General features: G+C 53.2%; 1 protein-coding gene across 4 annotated transcripts in view; it reads left to right on the forward strand.

Annotated features, from left to right (window-relative positions):
* TOM1 (target of myb1 membrane trafficking protein) overlaps positions 1-21,795 on the forward strand; it is a 48,689-nt gene that overhangs the window by 11,053 nt on the left and 15,841 nt on the right. For 2 of the 4 annotated variants that reach the window (XM_054470552.2, XM_054470551.2), the window contains exons 2-8: positions 7,437-7,521; positions 11,565-11,643; positions 12,632-12,781; positions 13,102-13,236; positions 13,374-13,520; positions 17,106-17,222; positions 20,179-20,312. In XM_054470552.2, the coding sequence (XP_054326527.1) occupies positions 7,437-7,521; positions 11,565-11,643; positions 12,632-12,781; positions 13,102-13,236; positions 13,374-13,520; positions 17,106-17,222; positions 20,179-20,312 (847 nt within the window). The remainder of the gene's footprint in view (positions 1-7,436; positions 7,522-11,564; positions 11,644-12,631; positions 12,782-13,101; positions 13,237-13,373; positions 13,521-17,105; positions 17,223-20,178; positions 20,313-21,795) is intronic. The other 2 variants (XM_054470553.2, XM_054470554.2) reach the window with 1 other exon arrangement.

The following is a 21,795-nucleotide window of genomic DNA, read 5'->3' on the forward strand; positions in this document are numbered from 1 at the left end:
CTGGGGTAGACAATTGGACCATTGGTGAGCTATAACCGCCACCCTTAAAGAGCTCACAGACTCCTGGGAGAGAGAGATGTAGAAACAAAGAAATCGCCCAACAGAGTTATTTTAATCACTCCACTAAGCAGTGCTTAGAGTTGTGGTCTGTGGAAAATGCTATTGGCCGCTAGCTGGAAGGAATAGGCCCTGGCGGGGTGGGGGGTGTCAGGGCGGACTCCACCAGGAGACCTGACCTTTGATCTGGGCTTAGGAGCACGAGTTGAGGTGGGGAGGAGCACATTTCTTCTTGGAAGAAGGGCAGCATGTTCAGAAGCACAGAAGCCTGAGGAGGGTGATGGGGTGGGTGCAGGCAGTCAGCTGAGCTGGTGACGAGAGGGAGTGGGAGGAAGGACTGGGCCAGGTCTCAGTGCCGGCTCCCGAGGGCTTCAGTGGAGCCTGGTGCCTTCAGGTCCGTGCCGTAGTTGTCCACCGCGGAGCAGTCCCGTAGGAAGGCCAGGGCAGCTGGACCTCACTCCTTAAAGCAGAGTATTAATCACGAATACTTTGAGCTGCAGGTAACAGGAAACCCAACCAGCAGAGTCTGAAACCAACACAACAACGCACTTTGTTTACCTAGCAAGAAGCCTGAAGGTTGGCAGTTTCAGGGTGGGTTTGACAGCTCCACGATGTCTCAAAACAGCCAGACTCTTTCTTGTTCTGTCCTTAGCCTGGTGGGTTATCAGTGAAATACAGTGAATATTGTTCTGGGAAGGCGGTGTAGGCAGGGGCAGTCAGCATTTAACTGAGCACCTAGGCAGTGCGGAGCCTCAGTCCGTCATTCCAAAAGTATGTAATGCCACCCTCTGCTCTGTTGCACCAGAAGGTGGGCCCCAGAAGTATCTGCCCCAGGCAGGCAGAGGCAGTCTTCACGGGGACAGAGCAGAGTGGAGAGCACACGAGTTTGGAGCACGCAGGCCTGGCTTTGCATCTAGCAAGTCACAAACCTCCGCACATTGGCTGCCCCCACCACAGTCGGGGATGTGGGGAGGTGACACAAAAGGAGGTCCCCCGAGCATCCTGCACAGGCTGACACTTCTTCACTGAATGATGGCTGTTTGTCGTTGTTCTCCATGATGTTGTTATTGTCATGGTGCGGGATGAGGAGTGACACGGTCTACCCAGAAGGAGGCACCACTGAGGACCCTGGGTGGGGCTTAGAAGATGAGGGGAGTTTGGCTGGGCACGGTGGCTCATGCCTGTAATCCCAGCACTTTGGGAGGCCGAGGCAGGTGGACCACGAGGTCAGGAGTTCCAGACCAGCCTGGCCAATATGGTGAAACCCCATCTCTACTAAAAATACAAAATTAGCCGGGCATGGTGGCACACACCTGTAATCCCAGCTACTCGGGAGGCCGAGGCAGGAGAATCGCTTGAACCTGGGGGGTGGAGGTTGCAGTGAGCAGAGATTGTGCCACTGCACTCCAGCCTGGGCAGTAGAGTGAGACTAAGTCTCAAAAAAAAAAAAAAGAAGATGAGGAGAGTTCGGCTGGGCGCAGTGGCTCGTGCCTGTAATCCCAGCACTTTGGGAGACCGAGGCGGGTGGATCACGAGGTCAGGAGTTCAAAACCAGCCTGGCCAAGGTGGTGAAACCTCATCTCTACTAAAAATACAAAAAAAAAAATTAGGCAGGCGCCTGTAATCCCAGCCACTTGGGGGACTGAGGCAGAGAATTGCTTGAACCCAGGAGACAGAAGCTGCAGTGAGCCGAGATCGCACCACTGCCCTCCAGCCTGGGCAACAGAACAAGACTCAGTCTCAAAAAAAATAAATAAATAAAAAAGACGAGGGGAGTTCAGGAGTTCAGCTGACTCATTCCTCCTCTTCATCAGCACGCCTGGCACTGTCTCAGCACCTGGTCTTTCCTGCCATGGAAACTTGACCTTTTGGAATTGTCAGTTGTGGCCTCCCACTTAACTGTAAACCACTGCTGGGGCAGGACCTTGCTGGATTTGCTCACTGACGTCTCCCCGTTGCCTGGATAAGTGTTGAGAATGTTTGAGAAGCAGGTAGCGTAGTGGTTATGAATATGGACTTGAGAACCAGACTTCTCTGGCTTTGAATCTGCTCTGCATCTCACAAACTGTGTGACTGCAGGCAAATTGCTAACTTCTCCATGCCCCTGAGTTTGTTCATCCTCTGTCTTAAAGGTTGTGGTGACCAGTGACTGAGGGTGTGACGCACTTATTAGTCCCATGCCTGGTGCATGCTGAGTGCCAGATGAGCATGTGAACTGGATGAGCCTGACTGAATGAGGAATGGCGTTGCAGACAGGAGCTCAGAGGCGTAAGAGGACAAGCCACATAGAGGGAGGGGGTACAGCTGACTGTGGCTGACGCCAGCCCCTGGAGAGTTCAGGCTTTTGATCCTCAGGCAGTGAGGGTGATGGACAATGTTTAAACAGAGGAAGTTGTGCTTGGAGTTATGTTTGAATAGAGTGTGAAGGTGACAGTGCAGGCCTGGGGAGGTGGCAGCTTGAGCCAGAGCTGTCTCAGTGATCATGAGACTGTTGGAATGTGCAGGATGGGAGCAACAGGGCTCCAGGCTGCTTCCCAGAAGGCTGGTGTGGAAAGGGGTGATACTGGCCGGACACAGTGGGCGGTGGCTCACACCTGTAATCCCAGCACTTTGGGAGGCCAAGGCGGGTGGATCACTTGAGGTCAGGAGTTCAAAACCAGCCTGACCAACATGGTGAAGCCCCATCTCTACTAAAAATACAAAACGTAGCCAGGTGTGTTGGCAGGTACCTGTAATCCCAGCTACTCGGGAGGCTGAGGCAGGAGAATCACTTAAACCCAGGAGGCAGAGGTTGCAGTGAGCCAAGATCGTGCCACTGTACTCCAACCTGGGTGACAGAACGAGACTGTCTCAAAAAAAAAAAAAAAAAAAGAAAGAAAGAAGGGGGTGATACCATACCATGGCCCCCATCTCTGATCCTGCCCGTGGTGTGGCGTGTCTTTGGTGACTACTCATTCTTTCTCTTGGCCCAAGTCATAGTCATTATAGCTCGGTTACTCATTGCTAGCCTTTCCTGATGTCATACTGACATTGTCTGGCGGCAAGGTCACAACATCCTGTGAGGCAGGCAGTCTTATCCTGATTTTACGGGTGCAAAAACAGAGACTCAGAGGGGCTGGATCTTTGCCCACGGTCTCTGAGTTAGGTCAGGCCAGACTCATCCCACTCCATCCTCATCTCCATGAGGGGCAGGCGGGTCTTGCCATCGTGCCAGGCAGATTATCTGGAGACCTCCAGGGAGGTGGTATCTGCACCTGGCCCGACAGGGAGAGGACAGACCACTGTAAGGACACACAGGTGCCCAGTGATCCGAAGCCACAGGCTTGCCAGCCATAAACAACCGCAAAGCCGCCTGATGACAGGTGGAGGATTGCAGGGCCCGGCTCTGTCAGGAGCTGAAGACAAGAGCACAGCTGCTACCCGGAGGCCCTTGAAGGTTACAGCTCCGAGGTCAGGGAATCAATTGTCATTCTCTTGGTAACTGGTAACCACTGTCCGTGTTTTTATTCCCCCTTCTTAAAATAGCAAGCTGAATTACTTCTGTGGTTAAGAACAAAAACAAAGCAAATATTGCCAGGTTCCTGTGGGTTTAAAATTCTGCCCTGATGGAATATGCCTACCCTGTGAGCATCTGAAGGAAATCCACGTGATTCTCCCCAATCCTATAGTCCACACCTGGACCTGGAGGAACCTAGAAGGGGTTGGCAAGTGATGGCCTAGGCAGATGTGTCCCACAGCCTCCCAACAGCTGTCTTGTACTGGAATTGCTCAGATCGGCCTTGTCCCGATTTTGTCTCCTCCTCCTCTTCCTCTCCCCTTTCTCGTTTAGGCCGCATGTCCCCTCCCACCCTGCAGAAAACCTCCATCTTCTGATTGGCTCTGCTCACTGCTGCCTGCTGCCACTCAGGGCTCAGGAGCTTGCCCGCACTGCTTGGGTCACATCAGACTCATGCACAGGGTGGGGGCGGGGGGGTCCTTCTGCACCCATCTGATTCCCAGGTATGGGATTTCTCTTATTTATCAATGTCCCTGCTTCCCTTTAAAAGCCACTTGCTTGCCTTTCCAAAACAACCACAGCCTCTCCTGAAACACTGATGTTCCCTCCTCCAGGAGATGAGAGGTGCCCATCGTTTTCAGGGGGTACTGGGGACAGAAGAGGATCTGATGGGGGAGGTCTGCCGGTGGAGCTCAGGGAGGAGAGGGCCGACTGCCTGTGTGGTCAGAAGGGACACTTCTGGGAAAGCAGAGTTCCCCGCCCCCGCTGAGAGATGCGGATGGCACAGAAGCCTCAGCCTCAGGCACCTGTGCCACAGCGTCAGCGGCTGCCCCGCCCTTACCTCTGTGTGCCCTTTGCAAGTTGGTGATCTCTCTGTGCTTCAGTTTCCTCATGAGATGAGGGCAATAATACACACCTTACAGTGTGTGAAAATTAAATCTCATTCTTCATGTGAACAGCTAATGCTGCTTGATATTCTATGGCATATAACTTGGGAAGTGAAAATATTATTATTGTGGAAGGGCATGCGGGCCAGGTGGAAGACTAGGGAGACACGGAAGGATTTGGGCAGGAAGGACACTCTCATTTTCAGGTTTCAGAAAGTTCCTTCTGGGCAGTGTGGACAACGGGTGGGAGGAGGGAGGCCAGAGGGAAGAAGCTGAGGCAGTGGTCTAGCGGGAGGATGGTGGCCGGGCTGGGGCAAGCGCAGTGGCAGAGGGGATGGTGAGAAGGGGATGGTGTGATGAACAGAGATTTGGGAGCTGACTTGGCAGGACTTCGTGGCCTTTAGGTGTGGGTGGGGAGGGAGATGACACTAATCCTCTGGCCTGTGTGACTGGGACTTGCTGAGATGTGGCCTGTGGCAGAGGAGCAGGTTCTGTAGGTTAACACTGACTGACATGACTAACCCCCGCCCCAAAACCCTCCAAAGCAGGGCATGGCCCTCTGCTCAGAGGGACACTTGTTCAGCCCACTCTGTTCTTCCCAGCTGGCTCTGTACGTGTGGAACCCCAAAGGGCAGGGGTGTGGTACAAAGAAGCCACACTTAGTAAACCTTCACAGGATGGACGACTCTGTCTTTCAGCCCTGGCAGAGGAGCCTTCCTCATCCCCTCCTTCAGGCCTGATCTGGGGGTAAAGCAACTGCCCTCTGCCTCAGCCGCCTGGCATGTGTCCTCGGCCACCCTGGCATCCAGCTGGCTCAGGACCTGAGGGTAGCACTGAAGTTAGGCCAACTGCAAAACCAAGGTCTCAGAGCCACAGTTTTAGAGCTGGTTGAGCCAGCTTGGCTAGAAGAGGGCCCTGTCCAGGCCCACAGAAACTGCCCTCCTCTGTCCTCCAGCAGACTGGGTTTAGCATGCACTGTGGCTTCTTTTGGGCACCTTAAGGCAGGGACCATGCCCACCGAGTCCACCATGGTATCCCAGTGCCTGGAACTGGCCTGGCTTACAAATAGCTGTGTAGCAAGCGAGGAGTCACCCACCCTCCCCGAGCCGGGGCACAGCCGTGAGGAGAAGGCCACCCTTGCGGGACAGCGTGACATCACGTGGAATAACAAGTTCTACATGCCTACTCTGGCACACACTCCTGACAGATAATAGCCGGCAGCACTGTGCTCAAGTGCCAGGCCCATCAGCCAGCAGGTGTGCCAAGGCCGGCAGGATGGCTGCAGCAGGCGGATGAGTACTCTGCATGTGACACTTGCAGGGGAGGGAGCCTTGGGTAGTGCCCTGCGTCAGAACAGGGTCTCACCCTTAAAATGCTGAGCAAGGCCTGTCTTATCACACAGTCCTCCATGTAGTCCCAATACATACCAGCCAGAGTGATGTGCGTAATAGAACGTTACCTGCAAGAAACAGGGCACAAAATTTCCTGTGTGCACGTGGTTGACGCGTGAAGATAGCATCTGGGAAGGCGCAGAGAACAAAAAACAGGCCATGTGGCACCTCCCTTTCCTAAAGACCGTTTACAAAGGTGCTGGCATTGCGAGTTCCCATGTTCATCATTCATGTAATACCAATTAGTGCCTCCCACGCTACAGTTCACAAAAGGCTGCCAAGCCTGGTACTTGCTGCCGTGCAGACCTGCAGCCAGTGGTCCCGGCCATGGCCCTGACAGGCTTCCAGAACCCTGCAGCTGACTCCCAGCCTGGAAATCTTACCCTAGGAACTGCCACAAAGTGAAGATTTCGTGGAACTGAATAGAGGTGGTGGTGGCTGTATTTAGTATTACAAATGTACCAAATGCCACTGAATTATACACGGTAAAATGGTTAGTTTTATTTTATGTGACTTTCGTCTCAACTTCTTTTAAAAAGAACCACCACCACTTGCTGAGTGTTTATTTTGGGCCCGTACCGTGCTGATACCTTACCGTGCTGATACCTTGCCATGCTGATACCTTGCATGAATCATCACCTCTCTTTGGGGCAATTCTGCCGGGTGGCTTGGCATTGGTCCCTTCTGTGGGTGCCTCAGAAGGGTACAGGAGGGCGAGGTGACCTTTTAGTAATGGAGCCTTTGCTTCCTAGGTAAAGGTCTCTGTGAGATTCTAGAGGAACCTGGTTACAGGGGATGCCTCTAGGAAGAGGGGGCTGGGGCAGGGGACAGAGATAGATTTACCTAGCTCCATTGTATACCACTTGAGAACTTTTAGATTTTATATCCTGTGAATGGTTACCAGCTCAAAAGATAATTCTTTTTTGTTTGTTTGTTTGTTTTGGAGATGGAGTTTCGCTCTCGTTGTCCAGGCTGGAGTGTGATGGCTCAATCTCATTGCAACCTCCGCCTCCTGGGTTCAAACGATTCTCCTGCCTCAGCCTCCCAAGTAGCTAGGATTACAGGCATGTGCCACCATGCCCAGCTACTTTTTTGTAGTTAGTAAAGGCGGGGCTTCACCATGTTAGGCTGGTCTCAACTCCTGACCTCAGGTGATCCACCCACCTCAGCCTCCCAAAGTGCTGGGATTACAGGCGTGAGCCACAGCGCCCAGCTCAAAAGATAATTCTAAAGTCAAGGGAGAACATCTTATCTACAGAAATGAAGCAAAGCACTGTCTCCATATTGTCATGTCAGGAATAAGCACACGGAGGCCCACCTACATTCCCCTCTGGCGCATCCCTTTGGTGCACTCAGAGCCATGGTTTCCTCATCCATTGAAGGGCAGAGGTACTCCCAGCCTCAGTGGGTACAAGAATCTAGTGATGATGGGATGATGTGTGTAGAGCAGTCTCACACAGGGCCAGGCCCTGTGCCCAGGAAGCATCTGTCATCTTCCTCCTCCCCATCTCATCCGGCCCTGCACCCCCCTCCCCTCCCACACACGGTTTGAGTTTACCCATTCAGGACCCCCTCATGACTTTATGACTCATGGTTTCTTCTCAGAGAAAGCCACAGATGGCTCCCTGCAGAGCGAAGACTGGGCCCTCAACATGGAGATCTGTGACATCATCAACGAGACGGAGGAAGGGTAAGGGCCCCCCAAGGAGAGGTTGTGGGGCACAGGCAGAGATGGCCTTCCACCACGCAGCACACACCTGCACCCTTCCAGGGAGCCCCTGCCCCAGCCCCATTGCTGCCATAGCCACAAAGTCTGACCCAACCCACTTGGCTGCAGAGGCCATCTGAGCCCCTAGTACCTGAGCCCCATCCAAGGTAGGAATTCACAGCAGGAGTACCGCTGGCCCCTGGGGGCTGCCACCCCACCCCGCCTCTCTTAGTGGCAGCCCAGATTCCACACAGATCTGGAAGCCCAGCCTTGTGTGCAGCATCTCCCTAGGATGAGGCAAGCTGGAGACTCTTAATCAGAAGTTGACCCCAAGCGCCATCTGCATTCTGCAGGCAGGAGTGTGTGCTAGAGAGACTCCAGCTTTTCTGTGAGCAAAAACAGACTTCCATTTCCTTAAGACTTGAAACCAGCCTGGAGGGTAAGGGAGAGCGCAAGGATGGCAGGGAAACTGAAGCTGAACTGTGAGCCTGAACAGCACTGGCGTTTGCCGGGCATTTCTGGCGTTGGGGTCACGGTATTGTCTTGCTCAGTGCCAAGGAGCCCTGCCAAGGCACGTGGTGTGGGGGAGGGATTGGGGTCTTGGCCTCCGATGTCTGACTCGTTGTCAATGACCAGCCGTGTGACCTTCGGAAGTCACTTTACCTCTCTAGGTCTTTGTCCTCAAAGGTGCTCTGTTAGATCCTTCCAGCAATAAGCCCGAGTCCCTGGAGGGAGCAGAAAGAGGATGTGAGGGTCCCTGTCAATCTCAGGAAAACCTGGCGAAGGCTGGGGAGAGGTGTGGGGGCCATGGGCAGCAGGAAGTGCTGCCAGACAAGGCCTCCATCCTGAGAAATCAGTGTGGACCCTCCTTTCCCTCTCCAGTTCTCACTGGGATCATCCAGCTCTCCCGCGGCCAGTGCAGGGTTCCTCTCCGCCCGGGAGGGCTTTGCGTGGAGAGGGGCAGGCTGGATGCAGGTGGAGGGCAAGGAGTGCCCAGCTCTGAGCTGGAAGGGAGGCTGTGGACATCTGAGTCACACAGTCAAGACCCAGTCAGGAGAGGGCAGTGGCTGCCAGGAACCTGCCGGTGTCTTCCTCAGCCCTGCTCCCTGATCTTGCCAAGGACTCATGAGAGTGAGGGTGTGGGAAGGAGTGGTGGGCAGAGGTCAGAAGAAAGAAAGCAGGAGGCAGAAAACCTCACCAAGCCTCTAGACAGGCCTGGGAGCTTCATGGACGTCGCAGCTGCAAGTCACTGCAGTATCCTTGGGGACGGCAAGCCCTCATGTCCCTTATAAACATGGGAGGAACGGGCTCAGCGTCGTTCAGGTGCATTGCTATTTATTTGAGCACTTTGTGTGTTCCAGGCAACACAGGAGGCACTAGGGACCCAGCAGTGATCAAAGGCAGGCGTGACCCTTGACCTCACCAAGCATGGCACCTAAACTTAGCCTCGTTACTAAAGTGTCTTCCCCATTGGGTTGTGGCCTCCTTGTCATACACTTTGTGCTCCTAGCAGAGTACTGGACATCATGGGCCCACAGCAGTGGCAAGGCCAGAACTTCCGATTCCCAGTGCTTCCCTCTAGGGAGGGAAGGTACCCAACAAGGACGCTGTCCCTGCGCTGTAGGAGGCTTCTTCTCTCCCAGGGTGGGCCCCCAGGTCAGTGGCGCATGGCGGAACACGCCAGGGAATGATTCTGATTCCCTTGTCTCTAGGCCACCCTAGAAGAGGTGGAAAGAAGTCGCTAGAAAGCGCTGAAGTAGCCCGTGGGTCAGTGGCCAGGCCAAGACCAGGAGCCAGGGACAGGCGAGGGGCTGCCCAGGGAGGCAAAGGTTGGAAGCTGCTCTCAGGCTTCTGGGCCAGGACCCCCCTTAGTGGGCCACCATCGCTTTCCGCACCGTGTCCCTTCCACTGCAGGCCTGACTGCCTCCATAGCTCTAGCCCCCAGGCAGGCTCCGTCCCTAGGACGCCTTGCCTCTGCCTTCACTCCTGCTGAGAACCAGTGCCAGGGTTCCAGGCTCTCCTGCTTTAGTCCTGGATGGGGTCAGCACTGACAGCCAGGCAGACAGCCGGATGGGCTCCAGTGGCCACTGGCCAGGCTGGGAAATGTTACTACTCTTCAGTAGTGTGATGGGCTCTAGGAAGGGAAGTTTTCCAAAGAGAACACCATCCCTGCCCTCTAGCAGGCTTCTTCTCTACCCAGGGCGGGCCCCCAGTTCAGGGTGGCATGGCAGAACAGGCCAGTGAGACTGGAGGACCTGGGAAAGTGTCGTGGATGGGGTGGATTTTAACTGAGGCTTCACCTTGTGGATGTGGACGTCAGGAGCCTTCAGGGTGCAAGTGGGGGCCCTGTACAAAGGCTTTTAGACAAGAGCAGTCAGGGCAGCACTGAGTATACCTGTATAGGGCTGAGGGTGGAGGGTGGTGGGAATCACAGAGGGGACAGGGAGAGCAGGCTGGCACCCCAGCTTCCAGGGGCCTCCCAACACCGTGACCCCTAGGCTTCTTCAGCCCTCCCCGACCTCCCCCACACTCAGTGTGGCCTCCTCTTAGTTCCTGCAAGGCACCAAGCTCCTCTGCATCCGAGACCTTGGTCCAGGCTCTGACCTTGACCCAAACTGCTCTGCCCCCACTCCCCCCGGCTGGTCCTTCCCATCTTTCAAGGCCCAGCTACAAGACCACCCCCTCACAGGTCTTTTCTGACCACCCCCATCCTCACCTCTGCTCTTTTTCCAGGACCTGCTTATTCCTTGCTCTTCTTTGGATCTCCCCACAAGCTGGGGAGGAGGCAGGGCCATATGGTCTTGTTCGCCACTGTATCCCCAGCACCTAGCATGGTGCCACACACATATGGGGCGCTTAATAAGACTTGAATGGGCCAGACATGGTGGCTCACACTGGTAGTCTCAGTGTTTTGGGAGGCTGAGGCAGGAGGATCACTTGAGCCCAGGAGTTCTGGGCTGCAGCGAGCTGTGATTACGCCACTGTACTCCAGCCTGGGCGACAGAGTGAGACTCTGTCTCAGAAGGAAAAAAAAAAAAAAAAGACTTGAATGGAAGGATAAATGGACAGATAGAGCAGCTGGCCAGGACGGGGCATCAGAACACTATGCTAGCTGGGCTCAGGGACTCATGCCTGTAATCACAACACATTGGGAAGCTGAGGTGGGAGGATCACTTGAGCCCAGGAGTTCGAGACCAGCCTGGGCAACATAGCAAGACCCCATCTCTTTTTTGTAATGAAAACACTATGCCTTCACATTATTTGTTCTTAAACTTGAGCATGCATAAGAAACCCCTGGGGAGCATGAGAATCATTCAGATTCAGGGGCCCCACTCCCTGAGAATTTGGTTCAGGTGGTCTAGGGTGGAGACCTAGGGTTCTGCTTTTTTTTTTTTTAAATGTCCTTTGTTTTTTTGAGACAGGGTCTCACTCTGTCGCCCAGGCTGGAGTACAGTGGCGCAATCTCGGCTCTCACTCTGTTGCCCAGGCTGGAGTACAGTGGTGCAATCTCAGCTCACTGCAACCTCTGCCTCCTGGGTTCAAGCGATTCTCCCGCCTCAACCTCCCACGTAGCTGGGATTACAGGCTGATACCACCACGCCTGGCTAATTTTTGTATTTTTAGTAGGGACAGGGTTTCACCATGTTGGCCAGGCTTGTCTTGAACTCCTGGTCTCAAGTGATCCACCTGCCTCAGCCTCCCAAAGTCCTGGGATTACAGGTGTGAGCCACCGTGCCCGGCCAGGTTCTGCACTTCTAACAAAACACTCTCACCACTTCTAACAAAACACTCTCACCTTTTCTCAAAGTGACTGTGTTGCAGGAGGTCCAGGGGCCACAGGTTGTGAGTCCCTGCTAAGCAATGGGCTAGGAAGATTCTGATGTGATCAGAACCTGGCTGGATACACAAAACAGGTGGGGCGCAGGGAGGATGGGCCTATAAGAACCGTTCCAACTCTCCAGGGCCTCTGGTGTTGGGTAAGGGGGCTCTATTCCTAAGCCCACCCTTTTTCTTGTCCTTCTTAGTCCCAAAGATGCCCTCCGAGCAGTAAAGAAGAGAATCGTGGGGAATAAGAACTTCCACGAGGTGATGCTAGCTCTCACAGTGAGTGCCCCATCTGTCCGTCCTGTGGCAGGACTACGGTCCACTGAAAGTCACCTCCCCTCAGACCCAGCAGGACTCCCAGCCTCCTCTGAGCTCCTCATTTGAGAGCTGGAAAGGCCTGTAGGCAATGCACTGTCCTGTCTACACTGAAGGCGGATGCAGAATGGCAAGAGGCCATTTGGAAAGGTTCTCTCCAATCCCCCAGCATGGAAACAGACGCTTACATCACTCCAGAACCACTGGCAGGGAGAGCCTGGGCCAAAGGACCTGCGGGTGACATTGAAGCTCAGTAAACCCTGGCCTCCGTGGGGGCAGGGAGGCTGGCCGACTGAGTTGGGTGCTGCCCGGTACTTTGGTGCTCTGGCAAATGAATGTAAAATAAATACCAGTGGCTGAGAACAGTCTTGCCCACACCACTGAGCCAGCCCAGATCTCAGGGTGGCCAGACACTCGTGGGCCTCCTAGCCGTCAGCATGGGTTTGGCTGGGGAAGATAGAAACTCTGTCCCACCCTCCTCCATAAGCAGCATTTATATCCAGGTGAATTGGCTTAAGCGAAAAGCAAAGGCAATTCCTGCAGTGGGAAGTGGAGAGTGGGGAGGGAAGTTCAGTGCCTTTTCCCTGGGCCACAGGCTCACCAGTCGATTGACATCTCAGATTCTCCTTGATTTCCTCTTGGAGAGCCTCTTCTCTCTAGACCATGTTCAGCTCAAGACAGCATCGGGATTCTGCATGCACTGACGCCATCAGGGAAGGAAGTCCAGCCCACACACCACACCTCTGCCCACCCTAGGCCGTGCCCTCCAGTAAACAAGTCCCCCAGTCCTGGCATTGTCCCAGTCCTCCACATTCAAGGGTCTCACTCCAGGAAGTCTCATCTCCTCTCCGGGGCCTCCTCTCTGGGACACAGGAGGAGCCACGAGGGTGGGGGTCCTGAGCACCGCCTCTCCTCTGACCAAGGTGCTCGACGGCACCTCTCGGCCCTCCAGGTCTTAGAAACCTGTGTCAAGAACTGCGGGCACCGCTTCCACGTGCTGGTGGCCAGCCAGGACTTTGTGGAGAGTGTGCTGGTGAGGACCATCCTGCCCAAGAACAACCCACCCGCCATCGTGCATGACAAGGTGCTCAACCTCATCCAGGTGAGTGCCAGGACAGGGCAGGGCAGGGCCAGGAAGAGCTGTCAGCACAGGAGCTTCCTGCCCAGTGGAGAGTCGAGGCCATCGTGTTTGACCCAGGCTCCACTTCTCATTTCTGGGCGCCTGGGTTGTCTGCTGGTGGGATGTTCTGCGGGGAGAGAGGCTTGCCAACTGCGTGCTTTGCTGTGAAGTGGGCGGGGCAGATGTAGTAAAAAAAAAAAAAAAAATCAGGGAAAGAATGTCTGTTCTCTGTCTGGGTGCCAGGTGGGCAGGCTCAGAAGGTGAGCTGTGGTTACTGGCTGTGTCCCCTTGTCCCCTCTCAGTCCTGGGCTGACGCGTTCCGCAGCTCACCCGATCTGACAGGTGTGGTCACCATCTATGAGGACCTGCGGAGGAAAGGCCTGGAGTTCCCCATGACTGACCTGGATATGCTGTCGCCCATCCACACACCCCAGAGGGTGAGAGAATTGCCGTACCGGCAACCAAGGGAAGGGAGGCAGGACTCATCCCCAGAGACATCACCAGGCTGGCCCCTGACTTCCTGGGCTCTTGATGTTCCCAAGAGCCCTCACTGATCCTGTTTTCCTCCCACTAGACCGTGTTCAACTCAGAGACACAATCAGGACAGGATTCTGTGGGCACTGACTCCAGCCAGCAAGAGGACTCTGGCCAGCACACTGCCCCTCTGCCCGCCCCGCCCATACTCTCCAGTGACACGCCCATAGCACCAACCCCGGAGCAGGTAAACAAGCCTGGGATCAGAACCTTCAGGTCCAGGCAGGTGGGCCACACATGTCAGGGAGGGCCCCCTGTCAGAATTTACCATCCACGGAGCCTCCACTTCTTCCTCACAGCAGCCCACAGGGTATGTGTGATTCTTCCCATTTGAGCGATGAGGCTCAGAGAGGTCCATTCACTTGCCCAGAGCACACAGTCATCAGAGACAGTTGGGATTCAAGCTCACGTCTCTCTGACTCCTGGCAGGCACTGCCCTGTACCTTGGCCATTTTCCAACCTGTGTTTTCTGCGGGGCCCTCCAACAGCACCATGGAGAGGTGTCCTGTAGGCAGCCCCTTCAGGCCAGCTCCACCTGTGTGGTTTCTTGCACACTCACAGCGCCAGCTCCACCTGTGTGGTTTCTTGCACACTCACAGCGCCAGCTCCACCTGTGTGGTTTCTTGCACACTCACAGCGCCAGCTCCACCTGTGTGGTTTCTTGCACACTCACAGCGCCAGCTCCACCTGTGTGGTTTCTTGCACACTCACAGCGCCAGCTCCACCTGTGTGGTTTCTTGCACACTCACAGCGCCAGCTCCACCTGTGTGGTTTCTTGCACACTCACAGCTTTCATTTGAGCTGGGCGTGGTCACGTGCGTCTGTGATCTCAGCTTCTCAAAGGTTCAGGCAGGGGGATGGCTTGAGCCCAGGAGTCTGAAACCAGGCTGGGCAACATAGAGAGACCTGTTTCAAAAAAAATAAAATAAAAGGCTTCATTTGAAGAGAGGTTCTGCCTGAAAAGTTTTCAAACATCTGTGCAAAAAATAAAAAACATGTACATTGTACCATGCTGCTTCCCATGAAGTCTCAAGAAGGTCTGAAGCTTTTGTGTTTGTTTTGAAACAGTCTTGCTGTCACCCAGGCTGGAGTGCAGTGGCACGATCTAGGCTCACTGCAACCTCTGCCTCCCAGGTTCAAGCAATTCTCCTGCCTCAGCCTTCTGAGTAGCTGGGACTACAGGCATGAGCCACCATGCCCAGCTAATTTTTTGTATTTTTAGTAGAGATGGAGTTTCATCATGTTGGCCAGGCTAGTCTCGAAATCCTGAGCTCAAGTGATCTACTCGTCTTGGCCTCCTAAAGTGCTGGGATTACATGCATGAGCCACCGCACCCAGCCAAGAAGGTTTGAGGCTTAGTATGAGATTCTAGGGGACAGGTTTTCCCAGCCCTCTGACTAGCTTTGAAGGATTACCCACCTTAGAGCAGGTGGCACCCTGGGCATGTCACTTCCTTCCTCCTGTGGCTGGAGGTGGGGCGACTTGCCCACTGGGCCATGAGCTGCTTGTGGAGTGCCACAGCTGCTGTATCTGCTGAGTGACTTCTACAGCCATGAGCAGCTCATAGAGCTGAGGGCTTGTCATTCTAGACTTTTGGCTGCTGGGGTGGGGGCAGAGGCCTGCACACTGTGGGGGCATCCCCGTTAGAGGTGTTGTACACACATCAGACCCATCACATCCGCGGAGCGTAAAGGTGGAGCTGCTGAGTGTGCTGGTGAGTTAGACACGGATGTGTGATGGAAAGAAAAGTGAAGCTTAACTTTCCCAGTAAGCGTCCCCACTGCCCGCTTTATGTATCATTTGAACTCATTCTCACCCTAACCTATTTGAAGAGAAACTTCCATGATTTGTTTTCTCGTAGCAAGTTATGAAATCACCCCCTAGAGTAACAGATATTACTAGAAAATTTTGCTAACTGGACAAAATTATTAACGCACTGCCCGTTTGCCCCAAGAATACTCTTGTCTCTAATCCTAATGTAACATCATATACATTTCTGTTACCTTAGGATTGGAGACAAGTTCTGTTCAGAAATAACTCCAAGAACAGTTTTTATGTTTTATTTTCATGTTGAAAATCAGTCAGGTTTACTTCAGCCTCAAAGAGCATGTTTATGTAAAATTAAATGAGTGCTGACAGCGAGCTGCACTTTTTTTTTTTCTGAATGGGTTAAAGGTGTGTAAAAAATTGTAAAACCACCTTGTGATTGTCTAACTCAGTTACGATTTTAACCAATTGCCTGAAGTCTAGCATCTGTGTGGATTAAGACACTAATTACTTCTAATGCAAGAAGGTGCTTGCTAAACAAAACTAATCTTTGTTTAATTCAAGAGTCCCCTTTTGTCTCTTGAGACATGTTAAGACATCAGGTGTGCGGTGATGTTACTCCCAGACTCCTTTGTAATTAAGTCCCATCTGATTTGGATACATGGGGTTTGTGATCAGTAGTTTTTCCACTCACTCATACCAAGAGTGTTCATTAAGTAAGCCAAATAGATCAAACATTTTGCAGGTTTTGGAAGGTGTCAGTGAACCATAGTGGATATACTACTTGTCTCTACACTCCATTTCTTCACCTGTAAAAGGGATATTGATGTCTACCTGTGGTAAAAAATTAAGTTAGCAATATACGTTCAATGCTTGGCACTTATTAGGTAGTCTATAAATGGTAGCTGCTGTCACAATCATGAATGTATATAGTGACACTCTGAAATCAACTATAACTCAGCCACATGATTTAGAATGTACCAGCATTTCTCAAAATGTAAAAAGGTTCTTCAGTCAAATAAATCTTGGAAGCTTTCAGACTGATCTTTTCCCAGGCATTCCCAGTGTGCATGAGGGTATTAAACACGCTACAAGGTCCCACAGCATAAGATCCTTATACCAATGGCCTTTCACAAGCTAAGCTCTTTGAGGAGACTGCAGCTTTATTGAAAATGTTTCCCCAAGCCCAACTCCTTGGAACCCTTTGACCATTGAAAACCTGCCCACATCCCTTGGAACAAGTGCTAAATCTGAGTTTCATATTCAAGGTGGAGGACAGGGCAAGGACTATCCTTAGATGAGCCTGGGACACCAAAATAGACCAGAAACAAGACAAAATCCCAGTCGTCTAGGAGGAGAGAGAGGGTAGAATCCCAGTCCTCTAGGAGGAGAGAGGGCGGAATCCCAGTCCTCTAGGAGGAGAGAGAGGGCGGAATCCCAGTCCTCTAGGAGGAGAGAGAGGGCGGAATCCCAGTCCTCTAAGAGGAGAGAGGGCGGAATCCCAGTCCTCTAGGAGGAGAGAGGGCGGAATCCCAGTCCTCTAGGAGGAGAGAGGGCGGAATCCCAGTCCTCTAGGAGGAGACAGGGCGGAATCCCAGTCCTCTAGGAGGGGAGAGAGAGGGTGGAATCCCAGTCCTCCAGTAGGAGAGAGAGGGCCTGCAGCCTCCCTCCTCCCCTTGTGGGGAGCCACCCTCCAGGGCCTTGTTAGCTGCCGTGTTAGACCCAGCAGATGCTGGAGTCTTCCAGCCACACTTGATGGCTTATTCCAGTCTGGAGATGGTAACGGTTGGTAGCGCCTCTGTGAGGGGTCTGTAGAAGGGGTGGGGCAGGCCTCTAGTACAGGGCTGTCGCTTTGGGAGCCAGGAGGGAGGCTGCCTAGAGAGGCTGCTGGGAGGTCAGCTCCCTGGTGCTGCACCCGGGGTTGGTGGTACTGGGTTCTGTCCCTGTGAGTGACATGGGCCCCAGACCCCTGGCTTCTCTCACCACGACCAACCATGTGTTTCAGATTGGGAAGCTGCGCAGTGAGCTGGAGATGGTGAGTGGGAACGTGAGGGTGATGTCGGAGATGCTGACGGAGCTGGTGCCCACCCAGGCCGAGCCTGCAGACCTGGAGCTGCTGCAGGTGAGCAGGTGACACCACCCCCTGGGGCTCAGATGACTCCTGCCCAGCTGCCCACATGCATTCTTTCCCAATCCTCATGACAGCCTTCATGGCTTACTCCACACTCCTTGGTCACAGTTGGGGACATGTTACCACCAGGGACTTTGGACGCCATCAGATTGGAATCAGATCGCAGCTCTACCACTTTCTGCTTTGAACAAAGTAGCCCCCTGGCCTCAGTTTCCTCATCTGTAAGATTGCTCTAACAATAGCCTTCATGGCACAAGTTTGATGTGAGAGTTAAATAAGGTATTGCATGAAAAACACACAGGCTTGTGCCTGGTACAGAGTAAAGCCCCCAGTAAGGGGTCCTGAGAAAAAGCTGGAAGGTGGGATTTCCACCATTCAGAATCCGAGACTCAGCAGGCAGGTGTGAGAGGGTGGTGCCAGCCTTGAGATGCGCCAGCCACTGGTCTTGGGGAGCCAAGGCAGGTGGAGCTAGTGGTTCCTGCTCCCGTGTGTCACGTGGCATTCCCACGGCCCCAGCCCGGACTGGGGGGCACTGGAGCAGAAGAGGCACTGAATTTGGCGAAAAGCACCCTCCCCATGGAGGCTGGTCATAGAGGCACCGAGAAAGCTAGGAATCCCCAAGGCCCAGGAGTCACCAGAATCCATGAGGGGACAGAGCGCTTTGTGTAACTGTTCGAGTTCCTGTTGCTCGTCCACCAGGCCTCAGGCTCCTTGAGGGCAGCGCTGTGTCTTCCTCACCACGTGTCTGTGTGCCTGACCGAGCTGACTCTGCAGGGGTCCTCACTTGGTGGTGGAGGGTGGGGAGAAAAGGAGCAGCCTCAGAGCCGAATGAATACGCAAACTTGAAACCCAGTAAGGGCTCTGGAAGAGGGAAGACTGCGCAGGCAGCGTCGCACGCCCCAAGCCAAGGCCGTGAGATGTGAGCAGTTTGGGGACTCAGAAGGCTGAGCAAGGTGGACGTAGGGACAGCTCCTATGCACTGGGCACTTCCCGTGCCCCGGGCTATATGTGGACAGTTGGTTCACATCACTCACGTAATCTTCACCACCCCCATTTTCCAGGTCAGGAAACAGGCATAGGGAGATCAGATAACACGTCCAGGGTTATATGGCTGGTAAGTAGCAGAGCTGTGATTTGAACCCGGGGGCCTGGCTCCAAGTGCTGCTCTTCTGCTCCTGAGAGGGCCCAGCAGGGAAGCAGAAGCAAAGCTACCGTGTGCTTGGTCACGAGAGCAGGAGGGGAGCCTACAGGATGTTGAAAGGCACCCGCCCTGCCCCCGTGCTAAGGGCGATGAGGAAATCCCAGAGGCCTGACCTTGGACTGAGCAGGGGACAGGGTCCACGTGACAGCCAAAATAAACACTGGGCAGTGCCGAGCCTCAGCGTTGCCTCCAGGAGAAAGGCATGCTGGCACGACGCCACAGTCGGCAATGCCAGGCAGCTCCCTGGACCTCAGGACCCAGGCACCTGCCGTGACCCAGGCACCTTCACCTGGTGGCAGGTACCTAAAGAAACAATTGACCAATCTTAAAAATGAAAACCCATATGGCTATGGCTTTTGATTTTTTTTTTTTTTTTTTTTTTTTGAGATGGAGTCTTGCTCTGTCACCCAGGCTGGAGTGCAGTGGCGCGATCTCGGCTCATTACAGCTTCTGCCTCTTGGGTTCAAGCTATTCTCCTGCCTCAGCCTCCCAAGCAGCTGGGATTACAGGCATACACCACCATGCCCGGCTAATTTTTGTATTATTAGTAGACACAGGGTTTCACCTTGTTGGCCAGGCTGGTCTTGAACTCCTGACCTCAGGTGATCCACCCGCCTTGGCCTCCCCAAGTGCTGGGATTATAGGCACGAGCCACCAGGCATAGCCAATTTTTTTGTTTTTCATAAGTTTAAATATGACGCTTAGTGGTTAAAAGTCAGTGATGTGATAACTAAATGTAGTGTAGGATCCTAGAACAAACAAAGGACATTAGAGGAAAAACTAGTGAAACCTGAATAAAGTCCGCAGTTGATAGTATTTTACCAGTTTTAATGTTTAATAGTAGTTTACCAGTTTTGACAAATGCCAGACTAAGGGGAAGCCAGGGTCAAGGGTATATGGGAACTTGTGGTACTATCTTTGCATCTCTTCTGTAAACCTAAAATTATTCCGAAGCTAAAAGTTTGTTTAAAAAGACAAAAAATCAGCCAGTGAGAAAAGTGAGGCAAAAACTCGAAATCGAGGTTTGTGGCTAATGGTTGCAGTCATCTAGTTCATTCTGTATGCTTTGGTTGCAAAAATCACAGCATACCCCCAGAAGTTGCGGTTTGTTCAGCCAGCCCCCTTTGCAGACTCAGTTTTTTTTTGACTAAGCAAAAATGGTGGCACAACCTTTATTCTGGAATCTGCACAAAGCCAAGTTAAACTGGCAGCACAGTTGGACACGTTGATGGTTTCCTGTGGATTAAATTTTAGCATCTAACACTTGGAAGTGAAGTTCAAGTTCATGTTTGTAGAACCCAAAAAGCTGTTCCATGGAACCTTGAAGTCCAGTTTGGGCACCTCGCCCTCCTCCAAGGCTTCAGCAGGGGCTGGAGGCCCATGCATTAGAGATGGCCTCACTTGGCCGGGCGCGGTGGCTCACGCCTGTAATCCCAGCACTTTGGGAGGCCGAGGCAGGCGGATCATGAGGTCACGAGATTGAGACCACCCTGGCTAACCCTGTCTCTATTAAAAATACAAAAAAAAAAAATTAGCCAGGCGTGATGGCAGACGCCTGTAGTCCCAGCTACTTGGGAGGCTGAGGCAGGAGAATGGCATGAACCTGGGAGGCGGAGCTTGCAGTGAGCCAAGATCGCGCCACTGCACTCCAGCCTGGGCAACAGAGCTCCGTCTCAAAAAAAAAAAAGAGAGATGGCCTCACTCTGAGTCATGTGACTGTGTTTGCCTCACTTCCTTTCCCGGCAGGAGCTCAACCGCACGTGCCGAGCCATGCAGCAGCGGGTCCTGGAGCTCATCCCTCAGATCGCCAACGAGCAGCTGACAGAGGAGCTGCTCATCGTCAATGACAATCTCAACAACGTGTTCCTGCGCCATGAACGGTAGCCCCAGCACCTCCCCTGGCCTCTGGCCTACTGCCTCAACCCTCTCCCTTCCCTTCTTCCCTGTTCTCCTGGTCTCATACCATCTGAGCCTTCTCTCATCCTCCTCTCAAACACAAGGCAGGCTCCTAAAGGTGTGTGCCCTCACCTGTCTTCTTCCAGGATGTTTATGAGGGCCTCTCCTTCCAGCCGCCCTGCATCTCCTTTCCAGGGTTAGCCCTGCTGCCTATGCCCAAGTCCAGCCCTGGGAGATGGTCACAGGTCACAGCTGAGAGCATGGCCCTGCAGCCAGACTGGCCTGGTGTGTCCTTGCTCACTCCCCTGGTTCTGGGGCCTTAGACAAGTGACTTCACTGCTGCAAGCTACACAAAACATTTCTGGCTAACTTAGGCAGAAGAAGAATTTGTTAGGATAATCTTTATTAAATGGGTAGCTTTCAGAATCCAGAGAAAAGTGAAACTGATGTCTCCCAACAGAGCAAGAAAGATGGATCCCAGGGCAGCTCAGATGTCTCAGGAGCAGAAACTCCTGGACCATCTCCCCAGGGTGCTGCCATCAATAAATGCATCAGCTCAAACACTTGTCCACAAACACCTGTCCACCTTTTTTTTTTTTTCTGAGGCACGATCTTGCTCTGTCACCCAGGCTGGAGTACAGTGGCATGATCACAGCTCACTGCAGCCTCAACCTCCTGGGCTCAAGCAATCCTCCCACCTCAGCCTCCCAGGTAGCTGGGACTACAGGCATGCACCACACCCAACTAATTTTTTTTTCTTTTTTGCAGAGACAGGGGTCTCACTGTGTTGCCCAGGCTAGTCTCAAACTCTTGGCCTCAAGCAGTCCTCCCTCCTTGGCCTCCGAAAGCATTGATATTACAGGCATGAGCCACCACACCCACCTGCCCACCTTGTATTATTCGGTTCAAGAGTCACATCCCCGAGAGAGACTTGGATTGGCTTAGCTTCATTGTGCCTACCAGCTGGGGTATGGGAGAGGGCCCTTTGATGGCAGCTCCACCGGGATGATGTGAAATGGGGGAGGAGCAGTTCCTCTAAAGAGTACTTAGGTGCTATTACAAAAGAAGGAGAAGGGCTGGGTGCAGTGGCTCACACCTGTAATCCCAGCACTTTGGGAGGCTGAGGCGGGAGGATCACTTGAGGTCAGGAGTTTGCAACCAGCCAGGCCAACATGGTGAAACCCCGTCTCTACTAAAAATACAAAAAAATTAGCCGGAAGTGGTGGCGGTTGCCTGTAATCCTGGCTACTTGGGAAGCTGAGGCAGGAGAATTGCTTGAACCCAGGAGGTAGAGGTTGCAGTGAGCCGAGATCGCACCACTGCACTCCAGCCTAGGTGACAGAGCAAGACTCCATCTCAAAAAAAAAAAGGAAAGAGAAGGAGAAGGATTGCTGGGTCTGCAGAAATTGTGTGCCCATCACACCTCCTCTGTATCTGTAAAATGAGGCATGTGGCATAACTGAGAGT

The sequence above is a fragment of the Pongo pygmaeus genome, chromosome 23 (assembly GCF_028885625.2).
Source record: "Pongo pygmaeus isolate AG05252 chromosome 23, NHGRI_mPonPyg2-v2.0_pri, whole genome shotgun sequence".
NCBI classification, from domain to species: Eukaryota; Metazoa; Chordata; class Mammalia; order Primates; family Hominidae; genus Pongo; species Pongo pygmaeus.